Source organism: Lampris incognitus, chromosome 18 (genome assembly GCF_029633865.1).
Source record: "Lampris incognitus isolate fLamInc1 chromosome 18, fLamInc1.hap2, whole genome shotgun sequence".
Classification (NCBI taxonomy): Eukaryota; Metazoa; Chordata; class Actinopteri; order Lampriformes; family Lampridae; genus Lampris; species Lampris incognitus.
In genome coordinates this window covers 34,705,698-34,725,550 of record NC_079228.1, presented here as the reverse complement: position 1 = coordinate 34,725,550, position 19,853 = coordinate 34,705,698, and the positions used below count along the sequence as shown (strand labels likewise).

Below are 19,853 nucleotides of genomic sequence, written 5' to 3'. Positions count from 1 at the left end.
ACACGCACTGTCAACAGTGGGAGCTTATATAGACAGGTGTGTGCCTTTCCAAATCATGTCCAATCCATTGAATTTGCTACAGGTGGACTCCAATCAAGATGTAGAAACATCTCAAGGATGATCAGTGGAAACAGGATGAACCTGAGCTCAATTTTGAGTGTCATAGCAAAGGGTGTGAATACTTATGTGCATGCAATATTTCAGTTTTTTACTTTTAATAATTTTGCAAAAATTTCTACAAAACCTTTTTCACTTTTTCATTGTGGGGTATTGTGTGTAGATTGATGGGGGAAAAAAGGAATTTAATCCATTTTGGAATAAGGCTGTAACATAACAAAATGTGGGGAAAGTGAAGGGGTGTGGATACTTTCCGGATGCACTGTATCTAGAGGATCGCTTCATCACAGGCCGCCCGAGTGTTATCATCTAGGAGGCCAGTCTGGTGGGACGTTGAAATGGAAGTTCTTGGATGGTCATGATTTTGGTAGTGTGTGTGAGTGTGTGTGCGTGCGTGCACATGTCAATGTTCCTTTTTCTTTGTGTGTGTTTGCATGTTTTCCTACCCCCCGTGTCTGCGCCTGGTTGAATGTGAATGGGCGTGTGCGTGCGTGCGTGCGTGCGCGGGTGTGACCGAGCGTTTGGTCGGTGAGTTGTCGGTGGACTCTGATCCGAGTGAAAACTCTTAAGATAATTAATGCAGCAGATAAGATCAGACAGATAAACGAGAGCCCCGCTTTCACCTCCGGCACCCTGGGTTACATTTTACAGATGCAATTAAAATTATTGTTTTTTTTTGTTGTTTTTTTAACAGATACAATATTCTTAGGGCTGTCAAGACAAGGGGAACGCACAATGAATAGGAATTTTGTTCTCTAGAGACAACCATCTTGACCATCTGAAGACCGAAACTGTGTGAGAAGGTCTCTGCACTTGTTATCATCCATCACGAGCTTTAAGATTTTATCTCCACAGGAAAAAAAAAATCATAAATATCCCGGTGTAAAGGCACTCAAGAAGCAGTGAAGACAGATAACGACCCACCTCGGGATGCACAACTCAGTGACTGCAGACACACAGTCGGCCAGGTGTGATTCAGTGTGTGAATGCGGTTTTCCAGGTTTTCCGGTTAAAGAAATGCGCGCATTCAAAAACAGATGGAGAGAAGAAAAAAAACAAAACTTGTGGCGATACACATTTGAGGGTAGAGTCACCAGGGGCTGCTGCTCCTTTAAGGCGGACATTCAGAGTGCTGACGTAGGCGCTTCCTAAGAGTTTCCGGGGTGGCGCCATGTTTGCAGCAGCCTAGCTAGGCGGTTAGCCGGTTGCCAGGGGAGATGGCGCGGTATGGGTGTCGCTTTGTGTGGCGAGTAAACGGGATCGACTCGACTCGATCTCTCCGTCTCCTTATTCCCGCACTCCCACAAACTGCTCAAAAGTGTGAAATTATTTCGTAGTTTTTTTCCTTTATTTGTCTGACAAAGATAATACAACAGGAACACGTTCAAACATCTTATTTAGAACATTTCCCCCACATTTTATCTCACCATAATCAACACGAGTGTGATTTCTTGCAATAGATTGGAGAAACACAAACACTTGAGTCATTTCTTTTGCCCGACATTGTTTCGAAGTCACTCTCGCGACACGTCTCGCGAGACTCCCCCTTAAATCACCCCTCACCGCGCATGCGTTATCAGGGACAAATTCGGGTTTTGAATTTTAATGTTGATTTTCATCCCCAGGCACTGGTGGGAAAAGGGATCCGGACTAGCACGACTGTCAGCCGAAGAAGAAACACAGCCTGCCAAACAGCCGCCGCTCACTAAAACAGTAACTTGATTCAGTGGCTCTCAAACCGGTCCTCTGGCACCACAAAGGTAATTCATTACACCGGGTCATTTATTACACCGACCCGTTGTCCCGGTTATTCCAGCCTCCAGGCAGGAAGTTTTCAGACCTGAACCACTGGGTGAAACTGGATCGGCGTCGCGCCAGCCATCCTCGTCCCATGGCTCCCATTTCCCAGCAGTGCGTGGCGTCCTGTGCCATGGCCTCTCGATTTTGATCAAATTCCGTTCAAATGTGGTATACACTGCAACCTAATCGAAGTAAACACGGCAATGATTTTGCCCCTTGTTTCATCCCTACGACTCAGAGATGCTGGTCGTGAGGAAACATGTTCGGCGTTCACAACTGTCCCTCAGCCCCACCTCACACCAAGGGGCAACTGTGGGCAATTATCAGCGTATAACCCATATTCATCCAGCCAACTGGTTTCAGGTAAAAGACGAACATTTTAGCAAGCAATTTTTTTTTGTGGATTTCCCCCTCCCCCCCCCTTTTTTTCTCCCCCCCCTTTTTTCTCCCCCCCCTTTGTACTTGGCTAATTACCCTATTTTCCCGAGCCGTCCCGGTCGCTGCTCCGCCCCCTCTGCCGAGCCGGAGAGGGCTGCAGCATAGGCGTTTCTAGCCCATTTTTGGGGGTGCTGTAGCGCCCCTAAATTGAACCCCAGCACCCCTAAAATTGAAGAGATTTTTTTTATTGTCCATGTTTAATAAGCTGAAGAAATGTCAAAATATGGTTTAAACGTAATATTTTAACAACAAAAATACAGCACCCCCCATGCTTCGAAAATGGTTTGATCCACCCCCCTAAATTGATCTTGCCTGGCCGGCCAGCACTCTGGATGCTCAGCACCCCTAAAGCTCTGATCCTAGAATCGCCCCTGGGCTGCAGACATGCCCCCTCCCATACATGGGGAGTTGCCGGCCGCTTCTTTTCACCTGACAGTCAGGAGTTTCACCAGGTGGACGTAGCGAGTGGGAGGATCACGCTATTTTCGCCCCAACCGACCAGAGGAGGCGCTAGTGCAGCGACCAGGACACAAACCCACATCCGGCTTCCCATCCGCAGACAAGGCCAATTGTGTCTGTAGGGACGGCCGACCAAGCCGGAGGTAACACAGGGATTCGAACCGGTGATCCCCGTGTTGGTAGGCAACAGAATAGACCGCCACGCTACCCGGACGCCCCTTAGCAAGCAATTTTGTGGTAACTTTTTTTTTGCCGTAATGTGACTTTCCCCATAAAGTGCATTGTGATCAACAACAACGAAGTGTGAAAGGATGAGGTTTCTCATCAGGTGGCCCAGACGTCAGAATTTCCTGATGTCAGCGTGACGGTAAACGCACCAGTGGATATCTACACGTGGGAAAGAAACGCCATCTCATTATTCCTCTTAGGGCCTCAAAGGTGTTTAGTAAATTAACTTTTATGGGAAACGTGTACACGTGCTACCGTGGATTGTGGACAGGCAACGTGAGGCTCTACAGTTTTAATGTCAACAATACACGAGCAGCATTGTGATTTACAGGTGGGCAGTATTGTTTACACCAGGGGACGGGAATTGGGAGAAGAAAAAAAAAACCCAGCTTGTGGACAACGTAGAAAACTACAGTGTGCGTAGTTATAAACCCTTGCTGTTGGTCGTAATTGCTAGTGAGATTTCCTGTTTCACTCAGATACGAGGAGTTATGCCGTCACCTTTGGATCCGGGCTGGATTGCAGATGGTTTTCACGACTTCGTTGATTTTGCGCAACAAATACACACGTCATGTGCAGAATACGAATTGAAACAAACGGTAAAGGTTGGGGCGCATGTATGCATCTACATTTACGTTATCTGTCGACATGCAGGTTGCACGTCTATGCATTGCTGTGTGTGTGTGTGTGTGTGTGTGTGTGTGTGTGCCTTTATAACCTTATACAGCCTATACAACGTCAGCAGTGAAATGGCCCGTACGTTCAGCAGACCGGTGTGTCCTAGTGCGTTTTGCCTGTACATGTGTGTGAATGTGGCCAAAGATGCATTCAGTCTTTGCGAGCCTGTACAGTCGTCCTACGGCGTGCACGCTGGTAGGGCGACTGATCCACGGGGCAGACCGACATATGTGACCGTGCGCCTGTTCCATCGCGTGCTCTGCGTGTCTCTCTGTCCATCTGTCCATCTGTCCGTCTGTCTGTCTCTTGTGTCTAGATGCCGATCTGATCTTCGTAAAGTGACAGTGTCAAGAGAATAGCCCATCCAGCCAGCAGACCAACGTTCTGCAGGAGAAACATCAGCCAGGGCCTATTGCTTTTGATGTGGATCATGGTAGGCAGCTGGAGAGAGAGAGAGGGATGATGGGGGATAGAAAAGACATAGGGAAAGGGAAGCGGAGAGGAACGTATGAAAGAATCCGATATTATCTAAAGCAGTTTTTCCACACTCAAACTTCCGCAAAGCTAGCTTTTCATGAAATGAAATTATTTTACCTAAATGTCTCTTGTTCTTTGATTTGTTCTAAGAAAACACGAACAAAGCTTCCGCAACACGCTCTCACCACCCCTTCTCTCTCTGTCACCCCCCCAACACACACACACACACACACTCACACACACACACACAAACTCACCATATCAGCCAACCCCACATAAAGAAAGAGTCCTGCAGTGATGGCGGCTATCCATTGCTTAGTCGCGAGGTCAGTGGCCACGGACAAAGCAATATACAGGCCGATGAAGGAGGTCATGGCACTGCTGACGTTTAACAGCAGGGCTTTGCGGACAGACACACCGCTGTGGAGCAATACGGCAAAGTCACCTGCAGACACACCGAGAGAAGAAGTGAGGTTATATTGTGGAGTGACTGATATACAGTATTTGTGAGTTCATTTAGACCTATTGGAGTTCAAATTTTTATGTCATAGACCCATCTTTTTTTTTTCTTTTGCATTTTCTGCCTTTTTTATTGTATAGTGATAGTTGAGAGAGACAGGAAAGGCGGGAGAGAGAGAGAGAGAGGGGATGACGTGCAGCAAAGAGCCGGAGCTGGATTTGAACCCAGGCTGTTGAGGTAAGGACTCAGCCTTATGTGGTATGCACTCTACCAGGTGAGCCACTGGGGGGGGGGTGCCCCCATAAACCCACCTTTAAATGGTACTGTAGGTGTACTGCTCTCTCTGAATGTCTTAGAAAGCTTCAGAAACCAAATAGTACAGAGGTGAGCAAGTGATAGGGCTGTGCCAGATATTCCCTCGATCCAGGGTCTCTTAATAACTATTGACCAGTCTCTAATCTTCCATTCTTTTCTAAAGAACTAGAGAGAGTTGAGGATCAACAACTTTCGACCCATATAGAAGAAAACCATCTATATGGACCTTTTCAATTGGCTTTCAGGCCCTGTCACTCCACTGAAACTGCTCTGACCAGAGTGGTGAATGATCTTTTACTAGCTATGGACTCTGATTCCGCTTCTGTGCTTCTACTACTGGACCTCAGTGCAGCCTTTGACACCACTGATCACTTTATACTATTAGACAGATTAAATTGTAATTTTGGTGTCTCTGGCTTAGCTCTCTCTTGGCTTAAGTCCTACTTATCTGGAAGAACACATTGTGTCTGCTATAGTAATATTATATCAAAATTCTCTTGACGTTAAATATGGTGTGCCTCAGGGCTCAGTTCTTGGCCCTCTACTTTTCTCTCTTTATATTTCACCTCTTGACCAAATTATACGCAGTTATGGAATAAATTTCCATTGCTATGCTGATGATACTCAGCTGTATGTGCCTATAAGGGCTGAGGATCATACTCAAATGACTAACTTGGAGGCCTGCTTGGCTACTGTGAAAAACTGGATGTCACTTAACATTCTGCTTTTAAATTTGGATAAAACCGAGATGCTGGTCACTGGCCCTGCTAGACACAGACACCAATTTGATCAAGTAACGATAACAGCAAATTTGTAATTTGTGATATTGGGCTATACAAATAAAATTGACTTGATTTGACTTGTGTGTGTGTGTGTGTGTGTGTGTGTGTGTGTGTGTGTGTGCAAGTTTCCCGCTGTCTCTATTGCTCACCTAGTTCATGTGGTAGTTCATGGCAGAGTACAGCAAGCGATGTGGCCAAGCCAGACTTCCACGACAAGGAAAAAGCTGCACCAATTGCCAAACCATCAGCAAAGTTATGGATCCCATCGCCTATAGTTATCATATAGGGCAGCAGGCGCTGTTCTGCGTGGGCATAAAGGTGGATCAAAAGACAAAGAAAGGCGAACAACTTTAGCTATAGTAGTATAGGGGTAACAGACAATTTGAGAGACTGACGGTGATGATGGGGGGGCATAATTACTGTAACTAGAAAATGCATTTCCTGCAGAAAATGTGTGTGAATGCTGATAGCTGAAGGAAATTGCTGAAGAATTGCTGAAAATTGCTGCAAAAACAGCTGAATTTTGTGTGTGTGTGTGTGTATGAGTGTGTATGTCTGTGTTATAAGTAGTTTCTCTCACCTCTGGTGCGCTCCTTTAACAGTGGAAATGATTTCTTATTTTCACACTCAACCTGAAATACATACATTTCATAGCACTTAATTTCATTCAACATGTATACACAGTGATTATGGAGAAATTTCAGAGATTTTTTTTTACATCGCTATGAAGCTGGAGAGATACTATACTCTTATCATGCTTCCTTACATACATAAATATTCAGGTGAGACAGATCTGAAGTCCTCAACAGGAAACAACAGCTTGCCCACTATACAATCTTCTTCCATAGTAAATTTATTTTCTACATTGAATTTCATTTGCTGCGCTTTTGAGGCAGGGGCCTAGTTATTTTATACATAGCTTGAGGTTGGAAAAGGTTTGCTGACACATGAAAAATACAGCTTTATTATGATAGGTGTGTGTGTGTGTGGGGGGGGGGGGTCTCACCAGGTCCACTTGTGAAATTGACTGCTGTTTGTCTTTTTGCCTTCTCTCTTGTTGGTACATCTCGAGAACATTCCCATGGTCACAGTGGTGTGGCTCTGATTCTTCCTGGAGAGCGATAGATAGATAGAAAGACAGATAGAGAGAGAGAAAGATAGAGATAGATGGAGAAAGAGAAAGAGTGAGTCACATGAACCTCCAAAAAACCCAGCAGCAGCAGCAGCAGCTATGCATTGACCAAATCTTGTCTCCCTAACATTAAATAACTTGTCTAGAGGATATCTGATTTGCTATCACAAGCAACTAAGGTTGGATTTCTTCACATTGAGTCACAATTGCAGTTTTCTACATGTTGTTATAAAGTTCAATGATAAAGATACCACTGAAAGGGTGGATGGAAGTAAGGGTGGAAAGAATTCTGGAAATGGAAATATTGGAATATTATACATAGGGGAAATGTGCGTGTGTGTGTGTGTGTGTGTGTGTGTGTGTGTGTGTGTGTGTGTGTATGTGTGTGTGCGTTTTCGTATGTTGTTTCTGCCTACCCCGTGATGATGTGGATGGTGGTGGTGAACCTTTTTACATGTGACCAGAGCGAAGATCGATTCCATCAGGTAGAAGTAGTAGATGCCGGCCAACACCACCATCATCTTGTATATGTAGTCCTGGTTCTCTTCCTCGTGGTCATGGTCATGGTGTCCGTGCCTGCTGCTGCTGTCTGAGTGCACGTGTAAACCGAGGAACTAGACGCACAAACCAAAAGACACAGTGCAGGGGCATAAGGATTAGAATGTCCCGCAGGATCTTGCCCAACAGTTGGAAATGTAGTAGAAGTCCAACTTGTGAGCGCACACACTGTACATTGTCTTACACCACCCATCCAGATAGCTGTGGACTACAGCTGACAGGCTGCCATTACTACCAAACGTTAGGTTACTTCCGTAACCCCGGTTCTCCGAGTAGCATGAGTGAGAAGTCTCACTATGGGATACGCCCCCTGGTGTATTCACAGAAGCACTCGTACCATTACGCCAGCCCTGATTGGCTGGCAGCCATGATGTCTGCGTCGGGGCCCTGCGCCTTATACATGACTGACGCGGCGTCACTCGTCATTCAAAACAAACTTTTTGTGCTAAGTATATATATTCTGCTCGTCATTAGTTGAGCACTTATAACAACACCATTGACGGTTTCGGAAAAAGACGCTATATAAATTTGATACGGTCTGTGGATCTGTGATACATCCTAGCAACATTTACATGTATACATCCATACACTCACATACACATGTATGACTACATACTACAAACGTGCATACATTACATTCAGTGGGACATGAGGGATATCGGTCCTCGGACATGGAGAAAGACTCTCGGTGGGCTGTCTTGTTTAGAGCTGCTACGGCACAGTCCCTTGTGTGTATTTCCCAATTAGTCTCACCTCTACATCGCTTATCATCGTCTCTGAACCCCGCTCTTCCCTCTGTCATACACGCTATAGTGGTGCAGTGCATGCTGCCCCGTTGCTCCACCCTATGAGATGCATGGTCTCTGATGGCTTGTTTAACTCTGTTAATGAAGCTCTCACCATAGGCAGCAGGTGCAGCAGAGCATCGCCGGTGAGTGTACCCACAGCCAGGCTGACACAAAACTGGATAGACAGCTGGAACACGTTGGAACAGGAAGTACACAGCAACACCACAATACCAAACATGGACATCAGGCATATCACAGTGTTGGCTATCGTCGCATAGATGTATCCTAAGAGTGAGGGAAAAAGGAAAGGAAGTTGGGGTGGGGGGGTTAGTAAGCAGCATTATTTGCTGAAGAACAAATGCTTTTTCTTATTTATATTCTCTCATTTAGTAGACACCTTTATCCAAAGACGCTAACAAGAGAGTCAGCAATTATTACACTATCGATGTGTCATCCTACATGTCATGTGATGTCATATGTGATGTCATATGTCATGTTAGTGTAAGTGTGTAACAGGTAGATCACCATTTCTATGAGTCATAATCTCTATCAGCATGTGAAAATTAGATTTTTTTTTTAAATTTTGTCATCTTTTCATTCAGATTTTGTTCACAAATTCAAAATCTGCATGAAACTAGCTGGAAGAAAATGGGGCTACATAGTAACACAAACACACACACACACACACACACACACACACACACACACACACACAGACACACACACACACACACACACTTACTTTCTACTTCCGTAAGGTCGTCTGGTTTCAGCGGCTGATCGGCCTCTGTGCAGGCCCCACTCAGGATCTGCTGGAGCAGTGCTGGGCTGAGCCGGGCCGCGTCAGACCGATCCATGACAGACTTGTTTCTGACCATACCGTGGATCAGGGCCAGCTCTTCCGCTGAGAAACAGTGCTGGAAGTGTTAGAAGGTAAGACAAATGAGTCAGTATATTATGGGCTGCTTCGCTAGGACTGGTTTCAGAGGTCCTGTAGGCAGTGTGTTCACATAACATTACATTGCAGATTTTTTTTTCCCCAAATTGTTTTTCTAAAGGTAAAGGAAACCATGAAAGTTTCCCTCTTAAAAAGTTTCAAATGCAACTGAAAAAAGATGATATTGTGCACCTGCTTTAGTATTTTGTGTGAACACAGTATGTATTATTTGTACAATAAGTATAATTTGCACTCTGCTGGTAGGAAATGGAAGCAAGTGCATTGCATTATGAATGTCCATCCATCCATTATCCAAGCCACTTATCCCCATCGGGGTCAAGGGGATGCTGGAGCCTATCCCAGCATTCATAGGGCGGCAGGCGGGGAGACGCCCTGGACAGGTTGCCAGGGTATCACAGGGCCAAAACACACACACACACACACACACACACACACACAGACACACACACACAAACACAGTCACACCTAGAGACAATTTAGCACGGCTTATTCACCTGACCTACATGTCTTTGGACTGTGGGAGGAAACCGGAGCACCCGGAGGAAACCCACGCAGACACGGGGAGAACATGCAAACTCCACACAGAGGACGACCTGGGACGACCCCCAAGGTTGGACTACCCCGGGGTTTGAACCCAGGAGCTTCCTGCTGCGAGGATTATGAATGCATTATGCACTATGAATGTGTCATATATAACTTTATTAAAAGAAACACTCAACGGTAGGGAAAGTGCTCAACAAATAAGGAGCAAAATAATCCAGTGAGTCAAGTAAATTCTTTATGAGACAGTACAAGCCTGTTTCATGCCATAAGCAATCATATATATATATATATATATATATATATATATATATATATAAAATAAGGTTTTTATAAGGGAGTGGATGGTCAAGAGCAGCACCATTTGACTCTTCAAGACAAATATTAGAAATGTACAGTTGGCTCCCTGTGTGTGTGTGTGTGTGTGTGTGTGTGTGTGTGTGTGTGTGTGTGTTTGTGTGTGTCTACCTTGTCCCAGGTTTTGTTTCTTCCCTGTCCCTCTTGGTGTTCATGTCTGCTCCTCTTCCTCAGCTTTCGACCACTGTGGTCATGGACAACATGGTCATCCTTGTGTCCGTGGTGGTGTCCATCATCCTCATGCCCGTGTCCGTCCCTTCCCAGATTCAGGCTCCTCATAAGAACCTCCAGGTCTACAGAGGACAAATTAAAAACGAACACTCAGCAAAAGTATTGCCACTACAATATTTAACGATAATGTGACGTGATGTCAAAAAATTGGTTCCCCGTCAGAATATGTGTTATGAACAGCTCAACTCACAGGCCAGCCTCCTCACACTTTATAGATGGCTATGTTTCATATGCTATTGGTTTGGAGACAAAGCAAGAGAGGCAAGATTGAGATGGTTTGGACATGTGTGGAGGAGAGATGCTGGGTATATTGGGAGAAGGATGCTGCTGCCAGGGAAGAGGAAAAGAGGAAGGCCAAAGAGGAGGTTTATGGATGTGGTGAGGGAGGACATGCAGGTGGCTGGTGTGACAGAGGAGGATGCAGAGGACAGGAAGAGATGGAAACAGGTAATTCGCAGTGGTGACCCCTAACGGGAGCAGCCGGAAGTAGTAGTAGTAGTAGATGCTTCATATGCTATTGAGCAAAGAAGTAGTAAAAGGGACCAGTAAAAAAAAGGGGTGATTAATGTGTTTTGTCTGTTCCCTCTCTCTCTCTCTCTCTCGCTCTCTCTCTCTCTCTCTCTCTCTCTCTATCCATCCCCCTCTTTGTGCATCTGTTTTTAATGCATGCATCCCTGTGTGTGCACGCGCACGTGTGTTTGTGTGTGTGTGTGTGTGTGTGTGTGTGATGCTTGTTGGACATTTACCACTGACAGTGAAATTCTCTGATCCGATACGCTGGATGATGTAGTCCAGAAAGAAGCTGTCTTTGGGCAGCGCGCGGCTGACCAGGCAGTGACCTCGCAGGGTGTGATACAGGACACGCCCAAAAACCACACCCACTTCCGCTTTCTGGTCCGTTCCGGCCTCGGAAGACGATGATGCGTTGACCTCCCTCATGATGTCACTGGCTGATAGACAGCTCTGGTAGCCACAGGGGAAGAAAACAGAAGCGAGTGAGAGGAAAGCGAAATATGAGTAGAACAAGGTAAAAGAAGTTTTTGTTTTGTTGTACTTATTTTCCTCATCCCATAGAACGGGTGGATTGGAATAACACTGTCGGGTGCCGTTTCATGTCGACAACGCCTCTTTGAACCTATTGTTTTGGCGTGTGGGTGAACGCCGTTGGGCTAGTCGCAGCAAAGGTGACTGCAGTCCAAATGCCGGCTCCAAAGTCACCCAATGTCCATGTTTTGTCAATGCCATTGGTAACAGTGTCATCTTGACCTTTTTCGCTGTGCATATCGACGTTGCCTCCAGATAAGCAACAAAGTAGGACACAAGGGGTATGACTCGATTGAGAGGCTCTATCTTTACTATCTGAACCTTAGTATATAACCCTTCCTCACATGTTGGAGTTGCTATCAATGATACAGTGGAAATAATAACTGACAGGGTGTTCCTTGTTGAGATTATGGGTACAACGGTGATGTGGCGGGGTATGAGGCACAGCGAAGTGGGTCTCCCTACTGCTGGCATCATACAAGTGATAAGTGAGATAGGAGAATGAATCTGTGTGATGAGTTAAGTATATGTTATCACAGTAAATAACACCCTCTAGGGTTTCATGGCTTCTAATGCAACTGTTATTATGGCCTGCACATTAAGTGTGGATAAAAACGCTCTTTAATAATAATAGCAATAATTAACAATAATAATAATACAATTTATTTATATAGCCCTGTTCTTAATATTGTTACAAAGTGCTTTACAAAAGAAATAAAACCGGACAAGGCAAAAATGAGAATAAGCCCAAAGGACATGAGCACAGAGGAGGTAAAGACAATAAAAGAATAAGACAAAATAAAAACATATATCAAACATTTCCAAAAGCTTTCACAAATAAAAGTTTTAGGGGGGGGGTTTAAATAAGCTTGAGACTTAGCGTTTCTGAGTTCAGTACACGGAGTTCCATAGTGTGGGGGCTTAACGGCAAAAGCCCGATCACCCTTTGAAACTGTGACCTGGGAATAACCAGCAGGGCTCCATCTGCAGATCTTAATGGTCAAGAGAGCGTATACAGGTCGATAAATCAGAAATGTATTCAGCAGAAAGGCCGTTGAAGACCTTAAAAGTGAGCAATAACATTTAAAAATCAATTCGAAATCTAACAGGAAACCAGTGTAGGGAGGCAAGCACAGGGGTGATGTGAGCATGCCTCTTTGTCGAGCAGTGCCATTTTGTACCAACTGGAGATGTTGAAGGGAGCCCCGGCTGATATCTGAGTAAAATGCATTGCAATCAAACTGAGAATAGATCAAAGCATGTACAACTTTTTGTAGATCAGCAATTGATAAAAATGACCTAATTTTAGAGATTATCTTGAGCTGGAAGAAACATGACAGAACAACATGTTTGATTCGATTCTGAAAACAGAGGTTAGCATCGAATATTACCCCTAGATTCCTAACAGCCTGCTTAATACTATTTGACAGACCACCAACATTAGCACCAAAAGAGCTGATTGAATTGGGGACCTCAAACGTAAAATTATTAAATAGAAAAATATATATATTGGGCCATTCAGGATTTAATATCAGAGAAGCAAGTTGTGAGATTTGCTAGGCTGCTAGGATCTGTGGGTTTAAGTGGCATGTATAACTCAGTGGTGTCGGCATGGTAAAACACATCATGATTTTGAATAACCCTGCCAAGAGGCAGCATGTATATAGAAAACAGAAGGGGGCCAAGAACTGCGCCTTGAGGGACACCACATTTCAACTGAGCCATCAAGGAAGTAGAGTTACCCAGAATGATAGAAAAAGTTCTGTTGGAGATTTATGAATATAAAAAACTAAGCCAAGCCCTTGCTGCCTATCCAAGTCTCCATGAGGCAGAATTAACATGGGGAATGGAAAGACTGCAAAGGTCAGGCTGGATTTGGGACCTGATATGCTCCACCTTATTTACAAAATGAGCGAGAAATTTTTCAAACAGCTCAAAATCAGGTTCAGAAAAATAAGTAGAGGGGCCATTAATAACAGAATCAATTACTGTAAAGAAAGATTGTGGTTATTTCTAGATATCAACTCAGAGAAGCAAGCTGATCTCACATCCTTAACCGCTTTCTGATAAAATAACATTTGGTTTTTAAGAGTGTTACATTCTAGTTTGGACTTGGTGCCCTTCCATTGTCGTCCAGATTTCCTAGAGTCTTTTAAGGGCTCGAGTGTGATTCTCTAGCCAGGGGATTTTGTTTGATTTTTGTTTTCTAGTTTTAAACAGTGCAATTTGGTCGAGGATGGATAGGCACTGATTATTGAATGAATTTAACAGTGCACCTGAATTGAGAGGGGATATAATGGAACTGGAGGATGATGAATTAAAAGCATCACAGAATGTAACTGCAGAACCAGCATTGAGAATGCGAGAGAGTGTTGTGGGGTAGAAACTAGGAATTGAGAGCTGTAGTAGAACTTTAAAAACAACAGCCTTATGGCCAGTTACAAGCATATCCACCAGATTAAGACACTCGAGAGAGAAACCAGATGAGAGTACAAGGTCAATGATGTGACCTTTAGAATGTGTGACCCCTTTAACAGATTGAATTAGGTTAAAAGAGTCTATAAGATCTAAAAAATGTGAGGTGAAGGAATGGGAAGTAAAACATACATACACACTTTAAAGTGGTATACACAGCACAGCACAAATCATAAAAACAGTAGGTAAGAAAAGCCTGAAAAACTGCCATCGATCAGTCTTTCGGGTTAATGTAGTTAATGTAGATTTAACTATTTTGCTTAAGGACACACTGACAGGTATGACATACTTCTCATACTATCTTCTTGTTAAGAGGCGATATTAATATCCACCAGGTCATCTTGCCAGCCAAACACTATCCATCACTTGTACCAGAATTACCAAAGTGACAAGAGTTTGTCCACGGTATGTTAACTTAATGGTCCCCATCCACCATGAAAATCCATTACCTGACCATACTGCTCACCCCGTCCTTGAGATAATGATTAAAATACCAGTCAAGACAATATTGTTCATTTGCTATTCATTATCCAAACAAAAGATATAGCAGAGCCTGATTCTACACAACTACTACTACTACTACTTTCGGCTGCTCCCGTTAGGGGTCGCCACAGTAGATCATCCCTTTCCACAGAGCCTGATTTTACAATCAAATAATCTGTCATAAGGAAGCCAAACAAAAGATATTACTGGACCTGATCCTGGAAATGGGCCTCGGAACAAAACTGCACCTGAGAAAACAAACAACTCCACAGCCAAAAACTACAAAACAAGCAAACAAACAACTCTGAGATAAACCCTGCGGTGGTTTTTATGCTTACCTCATGGTCTAAGGGTTTATAGTGGTTTTCAAGCTCTTGGAGCAGAGCCTGCAATCCATGTAGGTCTATGTGCTCATGATGATGGCCCTCTTCATGGGCGTGTGTGTGACCATCTGTGTATTCGTGAGGGTGTCCGTGATCGTGATCGGGACTATGGTCGCGGTTATGGAGCCGTCCATTTGTGTCTGCGTGGTCATGGTCTGACCCGCCCTTCTCCTGGTGGTCTTCGTGGTCCTCATGATGTGTAACTCTGTGTAGGAAGTGTTCGACCTCCTCTCTCCACCTCCCCTCTGTTACGGCGGTACAGGCCAGGGCCGGGGAGCTCAGATAAAAGACACAGCCGGTTGCCAAGTTGGTAAATTGGGACAGAGTGACGATTACATCCCCCTCTCTTCCTCTCTCTTCATGGCCGGAGTGGTTCCCAATCAGTTGGTGGACGTTCTCTGCTAGATTGCACTTCACACAGGGACAGACGACAAAACAAGTCCATACATACATAGAGGGAAACACACAAACACACACACACACCAACACTCTTAGTCATGTCTTTGGGAAAAGATGTCTGAATCAGTGTATTCATTGGTCAGTCACTCTTCTATTCACTGATGTCTATCAGCTTGATGAATATTCTGTTTAAACACAGGGAACAACAGACCTTGTTAACATGAATAAATGTAACAGCAAAGCACACACACACACACACACACACACACACACACACACAACAGAAACAACAACCTTGCAGCAATTTAAAAAGTTGAATGACTTTAAAGAGTTCGATGTGTGGTCCCATTTTCAGGGATTTCGTGGGTAACAGTACCAAATAACTACACATATCTTAGGAGAGACTGTGATATCTCAAAGATCATTCATTATATACATATATATAAAATCCGGTGAGTCAAGTACATTCTTTATGAGACAGTACAAGCCTATTTCATACCATAAGCAATCATCAGCTGTCAGTAAAGCTGTCAATAAAGCTACAGTCAATGAAGCTACTGTCAATAAAGCTGTCAATAAAGCTACTATTCAAGTAAATTCTTTATGAGACAGTACAAGCCTGTTTCATACAGCAAGCAATCGTCAGCTGTCAATAAAGCTACTTTATTGACAGCTGCTGATTGCTTATGGCATCAAACAGGTTTGTACTGTCTCATAAAGAATTTACCTGAGTCACTGAATTATTTTGCTCTTTATTTGTTGAGCACTTTCCCTACCATTGAGTGTTTCTTTTAACAACGTTTTATATATATGTATGTCTAGTTATCTCCGAAATTGCAGATTTTATTGTAGACTTGCTGCAGTCCAACTGTAAAACACACCAGTCCAGTCCACAGTATTGCTGTGGAGTTGTTGTATAACAGTTTTAATGGTTAAAAACAGCAAATGCGGCAGTTGTTAAGACATAAAAAGAGACAATTTCATGTAGGATTAACTCTTAAAAGCTGGTTCACAGAACCTGGCATGATAAAAGCCACAGTGATAGCTCATCGCTGGACTGTTATCCTTAGGCCTTAAAATGATGTCGTTAACTAAGGATGTTGACTTGTGTTGCTGGTGGCATATGGACGCATAGCATGTTGCACTTGTCTGACTGCACTTTTTTGATGACATTTTCTCTTTTTCTTTGACGGTACACTCCCTCTGAAATGAGAAATCTGTCATCTGCTTATAAAAAAAAATGCCGTCATTAAAATAAAATCTACAGTGGAATATCACCGGAAACTATAGATCATCTTTACCAAATAATAACGTTTGAAATCTTATAATCTGCTCTGATCAGTTTGTGAAATACTACACCATTGATGGACTTCAGATAATGTTTGCCAAGGATGCACATTTGGCATCTTGAAATGAAACCAGCGACATTAGTCCATTATGGTTCATACTGATTTAGAGTCCAACCATCCTTGTAGTCTCTGCATGTTGCCTTCAGATAAGAACAACCACCAGGACAGAGGTAAAGCGGTCGTCGCTCCCCCATTTTACCACTTAACCCAGTCAAGTTCACACACAGTCTGGTTATTAACATGTAGTAACGAGTCCTGCTGGAATCAGGAGATGATAAATTGAAGTTCTTATATGAATGAGCTCAGCTGTATGTATATGGACAGTAACGAGATGACAGCTTAGCTACACAACGCTCCCTGGACGATTCATTCCCATTCAAAACAGTGGCGGGGCCGGCAAATCATGGGAATGTGAACAGGGCCAAAGGAGAGGGTGCACAACTGAACTATTGAGACTCACCCAAAGCACAATAGCTTCTACATTAGTTTATAAAGCATTGTCCATTGTGAATTAAGTGGGAGGATTGTAATATTTCTCCTTCAGAGTATTTATTAGCTGTCTTAATAAGTTAGACCAGATGAGATAAAGGTTAATGAGGTTTCACTGTTTCAGATTAATTGCGGCAGCAGATAACAGGACACAGAATGGGCTGGTTAAGAGCACATAGAGTACTGCTGATACGTTATTACAATATAGTAATCTATGAACGTGTTGACCTACAACGGCAAATGTTCATGCTCTTCACAGCTTTCAGGTTTGTAGAAGATGTGCAGCTAGATTGCGTCACCGGATGTCGCCAAGAGAACAAGTTTAAAGCAATGAGTAAAGCTGCACTAAAGCAATTCACCATGCAAGGACAATTGGGAATATAAAGTATGAAAATGCATAGTCTTGTGCAAACATGCAATGCATTCAGCTGAAAGTGACAGAATTGAGTAAGAAAGAGTTAAGGCACAATGAGATTGTACCTGGAGAGAAGACAAATTACTTTGAATCCCTATGATCAAACAGTATGCGCCTCTAGGTCACACTTAGTCACATTCAAAACTTGTGGTGTTCATCACACATAATTTATAGCATGTCTTTTAATGTTTTATTACTGGTTATATAACTGCATGCTGCCTCTGTGAATGGACAGTAGATATCCTCTGCAATTTCTGCTCAGTCACCTCTGTGTACTTGATAATCATATTTAATCACTTTCCCCCCTCGTTGACATTTTTTAGATCACAGCTTGCTAACTTAGATGATTGAGAGTATTTTAAGCTACAGTACATCTTTATTTCTTGGGGTAACAATTTTTCTTTATCAGCAGTTATATCACTGCCATCCGTCATAGTTGATAAACGGAGATATTATTAACCATATGCTGCTCATCCACATCTGTAGATTAGGGCTGACATAAGAGGAGGTTCAAGGACATTCAGGTACACCTGACAGTGCAGTCCTTATTAAGACTGAATTTATGAATGCAATATTGTTGCATCCTTTTTTTAGAAGAGTCAGAAACCAATACAAAAATATAATACTTATCCATCATCTTATTAAGTTAGCCTAGTCAGATGAAAATAAACAAATAAATAAATAAATAAATAAATCTAAGATTCAGTCTGCAGAGGTCTTCTGATCACTCAGCTGCAGTCTGGTTCGATCATAATAGAGATGAGGCTGTCGAGATCTGCCAGTCTGTGGTTATGGGTTTCCTGAGCCAAAACTGACAACTTGCTTTTATGATGAAACAAAAATGATAATGTTGGTGATAATGATACTACTACTACTACTGCCACTACTACTTTTACTGTTACTTCTACAACTATTAGTGCTACTACTATTATTATTATTATTTCGTTAAAAGGAATTTGATGATCTAACTTTAGGTTATCATCCCAGGTCCTGAGGTGGCGTGCTGGAGAAACCTCTCATCCCTTGCAAGACGTGTTTACAGACCAAACGTACCCTGATGGCCATAGAGGCTGCGTTCAGATAGACCACGTGAGTCTACGGGAAATAAAATAATCACTTACGAAGCAATTACTGAAAAACATTACCCAGCCCAAAGACGTTTTTTTTAATATGATATGATTTAATAAGATGGAATTTCAGCGTTTACTGAATCTAAATAATACGTTATATTATTCAGTTAGGCGGACCGAGTTTCCGAGCGTCCGCGAAGCGGCGGAAACAAAAGAGCGACGCACACCGTAACGCGCAGGGCGAGACGCGCACCGCTGTCCCGGACCCCCCCCCCCCCCCCCCCCAGCGGAGCGCCAGCGCCATCGAAACGCTGTTCAATAAACCGTCTTTATTGTATAATTCGCTTTATCGGCGACGCCAGCCGGGGTAACGACCGAGTTTAAAACCCCCGGCGTTAACGGCGTACGGACGTCAACCGGTTTGCTAGGCGGCGGTGCAAAGTGAGCTGGGTTTAGTCTCCCGCGCTGCCCTGCCCGAGCCGCGCGCGTGTGTGTTGTGCGGAGTTTGGCTATTTATCAAACTTACCTTTTCACACGACACCTCGCTGCACTGCACACGTTTCTGCAGGATGTTTAAAAGGCTGCGAACGGACTCCGTCGTCAGAAAGTCTTGTCCCGACGACACCGCGGAGACCACGTCACTGTAGCACTCCTCCAAAGCGGACCGGCCCGAGCCGGAACCGAACAGACCCAGGATGGCCAGCAGGAGCAGAGGGCGTGTGGACGACACCATCTTTCTTTGGAAAATATATATATATATATATTTTTAAAAAGAACAATTGTACTAATTCCAAACTTTTTTTTTATTGTTATTTTTTTCAAAACGTATCTTTCAAATCCCGATTTGAGAAAAAAAAATCGAGAGGTGCTAGCACGGTTTTTGAACTCCTAATGGGTTCGGCTAGGTTCGTGCAAAATTAAAAAAAAAAACAAAAAAAACTTGTTTCTTTCACATCCAGATACAGACACACAAATGCACCATGTAGACTGCAGCCAGCGAGGCGTTATCAGTTTGAAACCAGGTGAGTTACCCTGGACCTGGACATTAGACCGTGATTGGCTGAAACGCGCCTTGCGCTGTCCTATACCTGTTCATTGCAAAGGCGGCCCACTCACACCTGTGCACTGCTAGGAAGCACAAATCCCGATGAGGAGCAAGAAGGGCCCTTAGGCGCGTGTATTTATAGTGTTTCCAGGGTATGCTTTGTGGGGTGGGGTGGTGACACTGCACTCTTTTGTATAACTATGCTGGAAATAGTTGATCAGCATCACCTTATCCGAAAGGGATCCTGACTGTCCCAACAAACACCCCTCCACCTAACATGCCTTCAGAGAAATCACATGACTCTCACTCTTGGGGTTGCAGCTTTTTTTTTCTTTTTTTTCCCTACAGTATACGTCATTTTCTTTCAAAAGCCTTTTCTGAGT

General features: G+C 43.7%; 1 protein-coding gene across 3 annotated transcripts; it reads right to left on the bottom strand.

Annotated features, from left to right (window-relative positions):
• Window positions 1-2,370: 2,370 nt before the first annotated feature.
• On the bottom strand, window positions 2,371-19,572 carry slc39a4 (solute carrier family 39 member 4). 3 transcript variants are annotated; one of them, XM_056298296.1, is made up of 13 exons: window positions 19,514-19,572; window positions 18,952-19,158; window positions 14,659-15,114; window positions 11,065-11,281; window positions 10,199-10,380; window positions 8,975-9,149; window positions 8,345-8,517; window positions 7,303-7,500; window positions 6,761-6,865; window positions 6,335-6,386; window positions 5,904-6,056; window positions 4,455-4,642; window positions 2,371-4,161 (listed from the first exon to the last, which is right to left on the bottom strand). In XM_056298296.1, exons 2-13 carry the CDS (start codon window positions 19,156-19,158, stop codon window positions 4,033-4,035), a joined length of 2,235 nt encoding a protein of 744 aa, XP_056154271.1. In that variant the 5' UTR covers window positions 19,514-19,572; the 3' UTR covers window positions 2,371-4,032. The 3 variants fall into 3 exon arrangements, with proteins under 3 accessions (XP_056154271.1, XP_056154269.1, XP_056154270.1); XM_056298294.1 differs by having other exon boundaries at window positions 18,952-19,162; window positions 19,514-19,566; XM_056298295.1 differs by lacking the exon at window positions 19,514-19,572 and having other exon boundaries at window positions 18,952-19,295.
• Between the last annotated feature and the right edge of the window lie 281 nt (window positions 19,573-19,853).